Source organism: Leucoraja erinacea, chromosome 25 (assembly GCF_028641065.1).
Source record: "Leucoraja erinacea ecotype New England chromosome 25, Leri_hhj_1, whole genome shotgun sequence".
NCBI lineage: Eukaryota > Metazoa > Chordata > Chondrichthyes > Rajiformes > Rajidae > Leucoraja > Leucoraja erinaceus.
This window is the reverse complement of record NC_073401.1, coordinates 26845052-26859570: the sequence shown is the minus strand read 5'-3', so window position 1 is coordinate 26859570 and position 14519 is coordinate 26845052. Positions and strand designations below refer to the sequence as shown.

Genomic DNA, 14519 nt, shown 5'->3' with positions numbered 1-14519 from the left:
CAAAACATCACTGGCTGCCCACTGCCCTCCCTGAAGGACATCGTCAGCTCTCGCTGCCTTGGCAGGGCAGCCAACATCCTGAAGGACCCTTCCCACCCTGGACACAACCTGTTCCACCTGCTGCCCTCTGGCAGACGGTACAGATCTTTCAAAACTCACACAAACAGACTCAGAGACAGCTTCTACCCCATAACCATACGTGAACTTAACAATGCAAAATAAGAAATAACACTCACATTCAACTGAATGGTTCTACCTCAGCAGCTATTGTTATTTATCTGTAATTCTTTTTTATATGTGTATATTTTTACTTTTTCTTATATATTTAAAATTGCTCTTGTGAATCGCACCGTGGGATTGACTTTTAAATTTTGTTGTACCATGTGCAATGACAATAAAGAGATTCATTCATTCATTCAATTGGTGACATTTATGGCCAGGCGCCTGAACCTAGTGAATTTTCCTCCTTTTGGAATTTTCTGCCTCAGTATTGCTATGTAAACATATCTGGATGCACATGGGGGTTGGTGGAGAACAGGGTCATTTCAACCAGCAAGTAATTTGGTTAATTATGAGGTAAAATTGATAAATATTTTGAATGAAAAGATGCAAGGCAGAGAGAGCAAAGATGGATGCGAACAAGATGCAAAAATAGCTTGAACACTGAATATGAATATAAATCCTCTCTTAGGAATAAAATTATCTGAATCTTTGCCTCGTAGCACTGCCCATCCCAGCACGTTCTCCTCCATGACAGCATGAAGTTCTATATTTTGTTTTGCATATTTGAAAACGTTCTTATGCTGATCCTTTATTTCAGAGCAAGTGTGTTAAATATTGGCCAGATGAGATGTCGTTGAAGGAGTACGGTGCTATGCGTGTCAGGAATGTTCGTGAGAACCCAGCACATGACTATATTTTAAGAGAGCTCAAACTTTCTCAAGTAGGACAGGTGAGCATGGAGTTAAAAATTAACGTGAGGCAAAGAGTGCATGCGGTCTCTTGCCCTTAATTTGTTCTCTTGTTTTTTTTTGCTGTTGGAAGAGTGGAAATGGTCTAAATATAAATCTCTGTTTTTTAGCAGAGCACTGAAAGGACTGTGTGGCAATATCACTTCAAAACGTGGCCTGATCACGGTGTTCCCAGTGATCCGGGTGGTGTTCTGGATTTCCTCGAAGAAATTAATATCAAACAGGAGAATATCCCGGAAACTGGACCAAGCGTGGTTCACTGCAGGTATGGGAGAAATTGGGTTGAAGCTGAGCACTTCATTTTATCTGAAGAAGGGTCTCGACCCGAAACGTCATCCATTCCTTCTCTCCAGCGATGCTGCCTGACCCGCAGAGTTACTCCAGCATTTTGTGTCTTCCTTCGATTTAAAGCAGCATCTGCAGTTCTTTCCTACACTTAATTTTAATGATGGATGATGCTCAATATTTCTGATGGATGATCTCCCTGTAATACTCTCATTAGGCCGATGGTGGAAACTTACATTATTTGACAGTGAATTGGCATAATGTTCACGGGTGCGCCCTGTCGGCCAGCGATTTCCCCGTACATTAGAACTATCCAAAACCAGGGACAATTTTTTAAAAACATTTATACTAAGCCATTTAACCTACAAACCTGTACGCCTTTGGAGTGTGGGAGGAAACCAAGCTTCTTGGAGAAAACCTATGCAGGTTATGGGGAGAAAGTACAGACAAGAACCCGTATCCAGGATCAAACCTGGGTCTCTGGTGCTGTAAGGGGTGCTGCCCTTATTGAACCAGGACTACAGATCTTCAGTCCAGCGCTCTCTCAACTGAGCTATTTTGGCAGACGCCAAAGCAGACAAAGGGTTAGGTTTATTGTACAGTGTAAAAACTTTGTTTTGCATGCTGTCAGAACAGATTATAATATACATAAATACAATCAAGTCAAGTTCCAGTACAAAAGCTATAAATAGGTACAAGATATACACCAAACTTAAAATATTGGCTTCCAATAAGCATGTATTGGGGGTTAAATGCAACTACTCTTTTCAGTTGAGTACAATAGGTTTAATGGAATGGTGACATTTCACATACTTAATGTCTCCATGTTCCTCTTTAGACTGTCTACTGTATGGATGGGGTCCTGAAGCGGTTGGTGTAAGAAACTCTTTGCTGTCAAACGGCATGTTTTGTGAGGTTTGCTTTGTAGATGTTTACAGCAGGTTATTGTCACCTTGGCCTTTCCTTCAGGGACAAGGCTCTGGGTCAGTGTTCTGATGTGGCTGATAAAAGCCTTGTGGTGTTCAGTGTCTTCCAAGGTGCTCCTCCTTCAATTTGGGACAGGGCCATGGAAGCTGTTCCTAAGTCTAGCAGTGTGTGCTTTCAAGCTTCTGCACCTTCTGCCGGACGGGAGCAGGGAGAGGAAAGGGCCTGTCTCACTTGGGCGTCATTTGCGCACCACGTAGGTGGCGCGCGAAGATTTTGTGAATCCCAAATTCCTGGGGCGCCATGCGCGACTGCCTACATCACCACGCACCTTGCCCGGTCCCAGTCATTTCTTCAGGGCCAGGTGATGCGTGCATGGCACGCATCACCTGGCCCTGAAGAAATGACTGGGACCGGGCAAGATTTCAATTATGTTTAACTGCTTTTCCAGGACCGTGTAAAGTGTAGATGGAGTCAATGGTGGGCAGTCTGGTCCTTGTGATGGACTGGACTATATCTGCATCTCTCTGCAATTTCTTGAGGTCTTGGGACGAGCTGTTCTTAACCAAGCTGTGATGCAACCTGAAAGCATGCTGTCTATGGTGCATCTGTAGAAGTTTGTAAGTCACTGGAGATATGCCAAATGTCCTCATTCTTAGGATGTAGAGACATTGGTGTGTCTTCTTAGCTGTCACATCAATGTGGTTGGTCCAAGACAGACCATATTAACACCAAGGACCTTGAAGCTCTCGATCTTATCCACTTCTGCATCATTGATGTTGATTGGAGCATGTTGGAGTAGGGGGAAGAAAGCTGGAAACTAGAGGTTGGGCTGACGTAGAGCCCACCAAGTGTTAGGTGATGACTCTTGGCCCAAAATGTCATCTGTCCTGTCACTTGCCAAGTTTTTCTCCATCCCCACCTGTCTTCTCCAGCTTTCTGCCCCCAACTCCAATCTCTCTGAAGAAGGTGTCAACCAGAAACGTTGTCTGTCCATTTCCCTCCAAAGATGCCGCCTGACCTGCTGAGTTCCTCCAGCACTTTGTGTTTTGCTCAAGATTCCAGCATCTGCAGTTTCTTGTCCACTTGTGTTTACAGTTTCTTTCTGCAGCCCAATCAAGATTTTCATGTGTTTGTGTCATGGAGAGGGTGCACGCTATTTCCTCATTCCTCAAGCTAACCAGATACAACATTCCTATCGCCTCTGCAACTAATTCTCAGAAATCCCAAATCAAATCTGTTACCTTCCTGCCACTGTTCTGAAGGGTTGTCTGTTCTGCAATCAGCAGGACTGGCGTACCATTAATGTTGCACAGTTTGCATCTCGAAGTGAACTTTATTCATATTTTTTAAATGGAGATCCTGACCAGCGATCTAATTGCCTTTATTTTCCTCAAACTCTGTCACGACCCTTTGTTAAATTTTACATTTGTTGCAAAAGGTATGAGTATAGGTACGCGAATGGTATGTTAGCTTTCATTACAAAAGGATTTGAGTATAGGAGCAGGGAGGTTCTACTGCAGTTGTACAGGGTCTTGGTGAGACCACACCTGGAGTATTGCGTACAGTTTTGGTCTCCAAATCTGAGGAAGGACATTATTGCCATAGAGGGAGTGCAGAGACGGTTCACCAGACTGATTCCTGGGATGTCAGGACTGTCTTATGAAGAAAGACTGGATAGACTTGGTTTATACTCTCTAGAATTTAGGAGATTGAGAGGGGATCTTATAGAAACTTACAAAATTCTTAAGGGGTTGGACAGGCTAGATGCAGGAAGATTGTTCCCGATGTTAGGGAAGTCCAGGACAAGGGGTCACAGCTTAAGGATAAGGGGGAAATCCTTTAAAACCGAGATGAGAAGAACCTTTTTTCACACAGAGAGTGGTGAATCTCTGGAACTCTCTGCCACAGAGGGTAGTTGAGGCCAGTTCATTGGCTATATTTAAGAGGGAGTTAGATGTGGCCCTTGTGGCTAAGGGGATCAGGGGGTATGGAGAGAAGGCAGGTACGGGATACTGAGTTGGATGATCAGCCATGATCATATTGAATGGCGGTGCAGGTTCGAAGGGCCGAATGGCCTACTTCTGCACCTAATTTCTATGTTTCTATGTTTCTAAAAGCTTTCGTTTCAAACGAGAAGTCACAGCAGTAAAAATATTTCTGCACGTATATAGAGTGGAAAATAATTTACGATTGGCTTTGTTGTTTCAACCCCTTAATTAGACACAAGCTGTGGATTCTGCTGCCATGTACCAATTATTTAATCTTAATGGTGCTGGAATAACTAGATGGAGGCTGAAGGAGCGATGGTAAATTTAATTTGCCAAGTCCTATTATTGCAAAACACAAATTATGAAAATAAACAAACACAGCAGTATTGCCAGATCAGTCTATAAACCTATAGTTATAGTGGTGCTGACTCTGCATAATTGTGGATTCCTTGCATGTTGGATTCAGTAATGACAATTGGGTGGTGCAGTGGTACAGTTGCTGCCTTACAGCTCTTGCAGCACTGGAGACCCGGGTTCGATCCTGACTACGGGTGCTGTCTATACGGAGTTTGAACGTTCTCCCCGTGACCTGCGTGGGTTTTCTCCGATATCTTCGGTTTCCGCCCACACTCCAAAGACGTACAGGTTTGTAGGTTAATTGGCTCGGTATAAATGTAAATTGTCCCTAGTGTGTGTAGGATAGTGTTAGTGTGCGGGGATCGCTGGTCGGTGTGGACTCGTTGAGCCGAAGGGCCTGTTTCTGCGCTGTATTTCTAAACTAAACTAAACAAATAGTAGTTTGCCCAAAACATTGTGCCGATAGGTGATCCTTGTGCTTAGAGTCGAGTGTTACTGGGGAAAGGTTTGGACTCCTGAGCCATGAATGGCAGGTAACAGGAGGTATCTTCACTGCTGTATAAAACACAAACTGAAACCGTTTTTCTGGAGCACTGAGGTAAGCGTGAACATTGGGAAAAGGGATAGTCAAGACTGATGGCAGAATGCTGTTCTTCACCCTCATCTTCTGGGGAAAAAATAGAGAAAGCATTATTCTGAATACCTCAAGGGAAGATGATAAGACGGTGTAAAGGGCTCCCTGTTTTCTATTTGAATTGGAATTGAATCGGGCAGCATAGTGATGCAGTGTCAGAGTTGCTGCCTTGCAGCCTGTTTCCACGCTGTATCTCTAAACTAAACTAAACCAAATCACCAATTTACTATTGTATCTTGATGAAATTGCTTTATAATATTTCAGCTGAGGGTGCATTTTATTCGTCTCTCATCAGAGTGATGAACCCTCTTTGTTTGCTGTCTTCTGACTGATTGTCCGAAATGAAGCATTGCTTATGTTCTTGATGTGGATTTTTAAAGGGTCCTTCACAGTTGTTGTGCTGTACTGTGCTCAGCAGACGGGATAAGCAGCTTGCTAATTAAACTCTTCCCCCAAAGCTGGAGTATAGCGCTGAACAACATTGTGTGTTAATGGAGGGCAAGGATGATGAATGGCAGAAGCCAGTTTTCCAGATAATTCAGTTCATTCAATGTGACATAGCACTGGTGGATTGGCTGACTGGGTCCTTACAAAAATAAACAGCTGCGTTAGAAAACCAAACTTCAAATAAAGCCGTGCCCTTTTCCAAGCCGTACCTCGTGGGAGTACACTAAGCCCAAACATTACCGGCAGGAAAGAGGACCAGGCAAGGCTGGGGTGGTGGGCAAAAAAAAGATAAGTAGAGAAGTCGGAGCCAAGCAACAAATCATGCCACATAAAGAGGGCAGCACGGTGGCGCAGGGGCAGTGCTCTGGTCTGCCAGAGACCTGGTTTCGTTCCTGACCACGGGTGCCGTCTGTATGGAGTTAGTATGTTCTCCCTGTGGGTTTTCTCCGGGTGCTCCGGTTTCTTCCCACACTCCAAAGACGTACAGGTTTGTAGGTTAATTGGCTTCAGTAAAAATAGTAAATTCCTCAAGCTACATTTGTTATTTTGTCACAACCACTTTTTAAGGCATTGCACTGCCAAAACAAAAATAACTGACCCTTTGAGCTATCTGTGCCTGCCATTAAAGATCACAGCTGATTATCTGCCTCATCTGGCCTCCTGAATGATCCAAATGTATAAAAATCAGCCTCTGCTCATCCGCAGCCTTCCAGGATATAGTTCCAAAGATTCACAACTCTGAAGCGAATTATCTCTTAAAGCTAAATAGTTGATCCGTTACCCCAAAGCTATGGCTTTTCTCCTTTGATCTTCCAGCCCAAGGAAACAACCTCTTTGCATCTTCCGTCATTGCTTTATACAATCAATAAGGTTGCCTTACTTCTTTAAACTCGGATGATTATAAACTTATCCTGCTCACTATTCAACAGTCCCTGATCCCAGGATTCAATCAAGTGAATTTAAGATGAACTGGAATAAGCAAGTATATCTTTCCTTAACTAGACAGGTTAAAATGTCACCACAGCGCTCCTCGGGGATCTTGTCCAAACTCCGTACAATTATGCCATTCCACCCTATTATACTCCAAACACCTGCAATAAAGTACAGCATCCCAATTGTTTTTCTTATTGCTTGATGTACTTCTTATTAACTTTCTGCATTCTGTAACACCAGATTCTTAAAGTATCACAGGCAAACCGCTGAAAGTGAATTAATCTGTTCTGGATGTGTACATGAAATTCTTCTTTTCACTCAGGGGACAAATGAAAAATGATTTGATTATCTTGTGCGGTGCTCTTGTTTTACACTTTCCTTTTTCCAAAACCAGTGAAACCATTAGTTCTTAATCCCCCGAATTGAGTTTATTCTGAAGTTGGTGAATTCAGTCATTTGCCATTGCATCCAAACGGTCGATTGATGGTCGGCATGTTTCCATGTTGTACCTTTCAATCAAAATCAATTATCCAGCGATTAGTCAGATTGGTGCAGGAACTGGAATTCTCTCCTTGGTCAAGATATAACCCACTGTTTTAATGGAGATAGACACAAATTGCTGGAGGAACTCACCGAGTCAGGCAGCATCTCTGGAGAAAAAGGATGGGTGACGTTTTGTGTCCGAACCCTTCCTCGGAGTCAGCAGAATACTGTGGAAGAAATGAGATTTAACCCTATGCCATTGTGTTCAAGAAGGAACTGCAGATGCTGGAAAATCGAAGGTACACAAAAAAGCTGGAGAAACTCAGCGGGTGCAGCAGCATCTATGGAGCGAAGTTCCTTCGCTCCATAGAAGCTGCTGCACCCGCTGAGTTTCTCCAGCTTTTTTGTGTACCTTTAACCCTATGCCAGTAATTTATCACTTCATCACACTTGTGTATGGGGTTTTTGACACAGCCCTACTTGTATACTAGAGAGTAATCTTTTGCGGAGTGTGAAATAGCTTATTTCCTCGTCCCTTTAAAAAAAGAAATAAACATTTTGATAAGGCCAATGTCATTAAAGTGAAATGGGAATGTTAATATTATTGCCTTTTCACAGCTTCAAAAGAAGATTGGATAAAAATGAGCAAACCTCCAGAGCAACAATCACTTTGCAGTTCCCCTTAGTTGATGACATTGGCTTTTTCAACATTATATTGCCAACCAATTTTCATCTCTCCTGAGGATGCTGACTCAGTGAGAGCACGGATAACATGACCACATAACTTCTGCAAAGGTTTGCAAATCACCAGAACATCTATTGCTATTTCACTGGAGCTTGCATCCTTAATAACTGGTTTAGCACCAAGGGATGCACAATGGCGCAGCAGCAGAGTTGCTGCCTCACAGCGCCAGATTCCCGGGTTGGACCCTGACCGAGGGTACGGTCTGTACGGAGTTTGTACATTCACACCCTGACCACTTGGATTCGCTCCGGTTATTGATTTATTGAATTTTGTTTATTATATTCTATCTAAGTTTAAGAATGTCATTGTTCCATTGTCGGCGCATATGACAATTAAACCTTCTCGACTCTTGGAATAATGTCTCTCTCTCTGCCCATTAATGCTTCGACATGCTGGCAGTGGAATAGGGACTATTCATTTGTTACAATAATTGCAAAGATCGAGCACTCCTAAGATTAATGTTGCACTTTGCAAATAAAAATTCTGCATTACCCGAGTAACATCGCCACATGAACATGCTGCAAGTGCATGTTTAACAATGAACTTTTGGTCTCTGAAATTGAATTAGAAACATCGTACATAGAAACATTCAATATGATCAAGAGTCAAGAGTGTCTAATTGTCATATGTCCCAGATAGAACAATGAAATCCTTACTTGCTGCAGCATAACAGTAGTAAGTAAGTAAGCAAGTTTTATTTATATAGAACGTTTTAAGTCAACTCGCATTGACACCAAAGTGCTTTACATAAAATGAATAATAAGTTTCCATACAAACAATAGAAAATGTTTTTTTTTTTTAAATGGACACAACACATTATAGAGTTCAACACAAACGTCCCCCCACAGCAGAATCAAAAATTTCCACTGTGGGGAAAGGCGCCAGAAAGTTAAGTCCTCTTCCTCTGTGAAACAACGGAGTTCGGGGCCCTCTTGCCATGACGATGGAACTCCGGAGTCGGGTGAAACATTCCTCAGCGGCTTGGAAAGTCTGGAGCATAATATGTAACACACAACAGAATATGTAATCATAATAAATAATATAACAAAAACGCAGGGGAAAAAAGAACAAATAATAACTGCAATAATAATAATCTATTCTAGTTCATAGCTTATGAGGTTGTAGTGTTTAATAGTCTGATGGCTGTAGGGGAGAAGCTGCTCCTGAACCTGTATGTTACAGTTCTCGGGCTTCTTCAGTACCTTCTTCCCTATGGCAGTGGTGAGATGAGTGTGTGACCAGGATGGCGTGGGTCTTTGATGCTGTTGGCTGTCCTATTTGAGGCAGCGACTACGATAGATCCCTTCGATGGTGGGGCGGTCAGAACCGGTGATCGGTTGGGCAATGGTCACAACTTTTTGCAGTCTTTTCTGCTCCTGGACATTCACGTTGCCGAACCAGGCCATGATGCAACCAGTCAGTATGCTCTCTACTGTGCACCTGTAGAAGTTCAAGAGAATCCTCTTTGACATACCGAATCTCCGTAATCTTCTCAGGGAGTAGAGGCGCTGATGTGCTTTCTTTATGATTGCATCAGTGTGCTGGGTCCAGGAAAGATCGTCGGAAATATGCACGCCCAGGAATTTGAAGTTTTTGACTCTCTCCACAATCGTCCCATTGATGTAAACAGGATTGTGGGTCCTCAACCTTCCTCTTCCAAAGTCCACAATCAGTTCTTTGGTTTTGCTGATATTGAGAGCCAGGTTGTTGTGCTGGCACCATATGGTCAGTCGGTCGATCTCACTTCTATACTCATCACCATCTGTAATTCGTCCCACAATGGTGGTGTAGTCAGCAAACTTGATAATGGAGTTCGCACTATGTCCGGCTGCACAGTCATGAGTATAGAGCAGGGGGCTGAGCACGCAGCCTTCAGGTGCTCCCTTACTGATTATCATTGAGGATGAAGTGTTTCTGCCAATTCGAACAGACTGTGGTCTGTGGATGAGGAAGTCGAGGATCCAATTGCAGATCATCTAAAATCAGAACCCTGTTCCTGCTTTATCCCAATATCCCTTGACTACTTTAGCCCTGAGAGCAAAATCTAACACTCTCTTGAAATTGGTTGATATTTTAACATCTTTACTTTCAGGTTAGCTCTTGGTATAGGAAACTGACCTCATCTTTTCTTCCAATAGTGCGGGGATTGGGCGCACAGGAACTTTCATTGTGATCGACATCTTAATTGACATTATCAGAGAAAAAGGTGCGTACATGCTTTACTGTAAGCGCCGAGCGTTTTGCATTGTGAGACTTGAACCCCAAATTACAAGATCGTTAGCTACTTGCCACTTATTTACTGTCATTGCATGCAATCTATAGAATGTTTAACAGCAGGCCCTGTGTGCCATGCTCTGCCTAAAAATATCTCTTACCCAGTCGTCAAAAGCAGCACGGTGGTGCAGTGATAGAGTTGCTGCCTCACAGCACGAGAGACCCCAGGTTCGATCCTGACCATAGATGCTCTCTGTAAGGAGTTTGCACGTTATCCCCTGCGTGGGGTTTCCTCGGGTGCTCCGATTTCCTCCCACACTACAAAGACTTACAGATTTGTAGGTTAATTGGCTTTGGTAAAATTATAAATTGTCGCTAGTGTGTGTTGGATAGTGTCGGTGTTTCCGGGGTCGTTGGTCGGTGGACCGAGGGGCCTGTCTCCTGTATCTTTAAACTAAAATCTAAACTGAGCAGCTGTGTAGGTGAAAAGGGAACAGCACCACGGTGTATATTTGGAGCTGTGTATGAACGACGGCTCTTGACTGTGGATGAGAGTGGTGGTTTGTGTGAATATTGCACTGGAATCTGTGACAGTACACTTAGCAAATAGTGTTTTGCGGGTGGCTTGTTACATAAACCCTTCACTGGGACACTCTGTAAACTGTAGGTGTGGACTGCGACATCGATGTTCCCAAGAGTATCCAGATGGTGCGGTCACAACGCTCCGGGATGGTTCAGACAGAAGCACAGTACAGATTCATTTACATGGCCGTCCAGCACTATATTGAAACACTGCAACGTCGGATCGAGGAAGAGCAGGTACAGGAAGTTCTGTTTCACAATACTTTATTCTACAGACCATCTTTTCACTAACATTTAAAGATTGAATGAACAATACTCTATTATCACATGTGACATGTCACAGTGAAATTCTTTGTTTTGCATACCATACACAAAGTATGGAAAGAGTAGACGGGCAGAGTGCCTACAAAGTTACAAAGTGTTCAATGTAGTCCCCAGGGGTCCCTCTTTGTTCTCTCAGTGCCCCTCTCCCCTCTCCCCCCCCCCCCCCCCTCCTCACCCACATCGGGTCCCTCTTTGTTCATGAAAGTAGCAAATCAGGATGAGCTGGACATAGAATTGACCAGCCATTTTGGCCACTTTGTTCCGCTCTTGCTGAGGAAGGAAGCATAATAGGTTTTATCTTTTATTTTTAAAGTCATAAATATGATTTAATAGTAAGATTAAATGAGAACTTACCAGTTTGAAGTTTGATCTGTATTTTATGAGGAGTTACGATGAGGGATTACGTGAAGAAGCCCGCCCCAGGACGCATTGCGGCATAACTTCAAAGCAGCGGTGTGGAATCACAGACAGACACGTATTTGAAGTAACATAGTAAAGAATAAAGAGACATCAATTATCAGTTTGATCCATGTAATGAGGGTGGGAGCGGAGGGCACGTAATCCCTCATCGTAACTCCTCATAAAATACAGATCAAACTTCAAACTGGTAAGTTCTCGTTTAATCTTACTATTTTACTTCGGAGTCACGTGAGTGACTTCGTGAAGATTTCAAAGCTCTGTGATTTCAAACCGTGTAACAGCTTATATCACTCGCTGCCGAAGCCTTTGAGGGAGGAAGCGTGTTATCATAATCAACCAATGATTCTGTTTATAGAAAAAAAACCAATGGTATTTTACAATAACACTGAAGAATTTTAAATGCTCCCCTTGGCTAATTTGAATATTTGCAGATTGGAATCTTCCTGCAAATAAAAACAGGTTTTGTCAACAGTTTATAATAATTTATTTCTCTGAACGTTTTACCCCCACTATTCTGCTGTAGCCAGGATGTGGTTTACAGGCACGTCCATTCTTTTGCCGTTGACGTGGAAGCTTCTCCTGTGGGATGACAACTTTATACATGTTAGTTTTATCCCAGGAGCTTTAACCTGCTTGAGCCATTTCAAAAAAGGCTTGTTACCCGACCACAAGGTGTTTTGTGACCAACCCACAAGGCTTTTCATCTCCCTCGCATAATTAGGTTGTGTCTATGTAAGGTAATAGGGTCTTGGCACATACCGTGTTTTCTGGCGGGTAGCCCGTTTTTTATGACTGGATAAGGTGTTCCTGGTCTGGTTTGACCATTCCCTGAACAAATGATAGAGATCTGGTCTGAAGCTGTGAGCATGGTGTCTAGTTGAAAATAGGAGTAGTGACTGGACACTCTGTGCTGCTCCATGTGCCTTTAACATATGTTTTTAGTGCATAGAAGGTTCAGGTTTAGGACTCTGGCTGGTGGGATCCCCTGAAGTGTGGTTAACCACTGTGACATCCCATATATAGGTGTACCAAGTCTAGGGGTTTAGAGTTTTAATACCCTTCAAATTTACCACCAGCCAGTGACCCCATGGCCTGTTGTCCTGTAGCTGTTTTGAAAAAGAACAGGCAGGGCAATTCTAGCTGTGTTGATGGCACTGTAGCCGAATCCTTCATCATGATGAAGGTTCTCCAGGAATTCCAGTTCGTAGTACCTGTATCGGATGAGTAGGTTTTCCCCTTTATCCTTGCAGTACTTCTCTTGATGCTGGACAAGTGTTGTAGTCCAGTGGATGTTCAAAAGGATGCTGACATGGTGTCGATTATTCAGTATAACAATCCCAGTCCCAGAGGCTTGCGCAGAATCTGCAGCTCAGGAGCTTATTTCTCATGGCACAGTTGATTTGTGCCCGGCTCCGATATTAATAATTCTGGGTACTGGAAAAACACCATCCAAGTTTCAACAGCCATGTCATGGCGTGAAGTGAAACAAGGCCTGCGTAAGTCCGTCAGGTACTATCAAATACCTGAAGCAGAATCCTTTTGTACTGTGCGTTGTTCTCGATTGGTGAGGCAGAAGGGAAAAATACATAGAATTAATTTCACCAATGCAGCGTGAACGCATTTGTCTATCAATATTATAAATACATTCTTGAATGACAACATGACCTATAGGTCAGAAAAGTTAATATATATAGCTGACGATCTTTCTGCTGGAACTATCTGTCCCAGAGAATTTTTTTTTTATTTTTTTTTATTTTTTATAATGAGGATTCCACTGGCCCAGGGTCTGGTTTCCCCCCGCGACATACATAGGACATCCCCGAACACCTGGTGATATAGCGTTAATGCAAATAATCGATATCAGTTTCACATTCCATTTTAATTGTCATTGTCAGTGTACAGTACAGCGACAATGAAATGCATTAATATCTGTTGCATCATATAGCTTAATAGTTTTGTTAACTTTATATGAAAACATCTAATTGATGTAGTCCTTAATATTATGTGACCTGGTGTCTGACACTGTATTTTTTCTTACCGCCCAGGTAAGTTGTTGATAGTCAAATACATCTATGGATATACCATTGCCAAATTGGTTTGACCAATTTCTCATATGATACCGACTTTATGCTGCCATATGGTTAATATAGGCCACCTCCATAGTGTAGTCTATTTATACCCATACATGCAAGTGCTTTAAAACTCATAAAATTCACCCGAACATTTTTTAGATAATTAATGCCCAGTATAAGTGGTAACCCCACCACTGTCTTTCTGATATTACTTCAGTGGGTAACTTCATGAGATGCTCAATGACAACCTATATGTTGTTTTTGATACTAACATCTGAATGATGTAGACAGAAATGGTACCATTTTTTCCCAATTACTCTGTTATTTGTCGAGTAGTTGGTAGTTTGACCATTACTTTGTGCTTGTTTGTGCCAATTCAACTATGTTGTCTCTTGGCATCCTTATAGTTACGTGGACTGAATTAATATGAAAGCCAAGATAGTCCAAGAAAGCGCTCTATATGCTGGTAGGAACCAGACCCACCTACCTCCATGGTTATTGGCGGTTTTGTGTTTTCTGTTTTCTGAGTGCTTTTGTTTTGAGGATGTGCTGGCGACGTTGGGGGGGGGGCGCATTTTCCAGGGGGTCCGCGGCGGGCCCTGATCTAAAAGATCTTTGGGGATAGTGCGGCCCCAAGCTTTCACCAGTCCCATATTCTAGACATAGACTGGTGGATGCCGTGAGGTGCTGCTGTTAGGGTATCGAAAGTCGTGGTTTGCTCGTCCCTTGGCCTGCCCTCATGATGCCGAAGGTTTTTGATACCTCTTCGATCTCCTTCAGCTTTTTGTTCAGATCTCTCCCAAATAGCAGTGAGTCTGCCTCCGCTACTGGGCTTTGCTCAAGCCTGCATCTTTGAGATTGAGGGCAGGTGTTGTATTTCCCTTCAGAGATTATTTAGTTAGAATCGTGTTGATCTCGTTATCTCCACAGAACAAACATAGGCTGTGATAGCTGACATCAGGAGCCTTCGGATCCGCTGTAGCTTGAGTTTTTATGCCCGCATAAGGGCCCCCACAACTTCCAGATTTTGCTGTTTTAGGCTTATTCCCCTTAAGGGCCTCATAGTTCTCTGGTGCTGTATATTCTTGCTGGCTGCCATTGTTTTGGCTCCGGCAGTGCTGCAGCCCGTGGGGTTGC

General features: G+C 43.0%; 1 protein-coding gene across 2 annotated transcripts in view; it reads left to right on the top strand.

Annotated features, from left to right (window-relative positions):
• ptpn11a (protein tyrosine phosphatase non-receptor type 11a) overlaps positions 1–14519 on the top strand; it is a 61747-nt gene that overhangs the window by 36285 nt on the left and 10943 nt on the right. The window contains exons 10-13 of one of the 2 annotated variants that reach the window (XM_055655328.1): positions 821–952; positions 1085–1236; positions 9909–9976; positions 10652–10803. In XM_055655328.1, coding sequence (XP_055511303.1) covers positions 821–952; positions 1085–1236; positions 9909–9976; positions 10652–10803 — 504 coding nt within the window. Of the gene's footprint in view, positions 1–820; positions 953–1081; positions 1237–9908; positions 9977–10651; positions 10804–14519 lie in introns of both variants that reach the window. The other variant, XM_055655327.1, reaches the window with a different exon arrangement.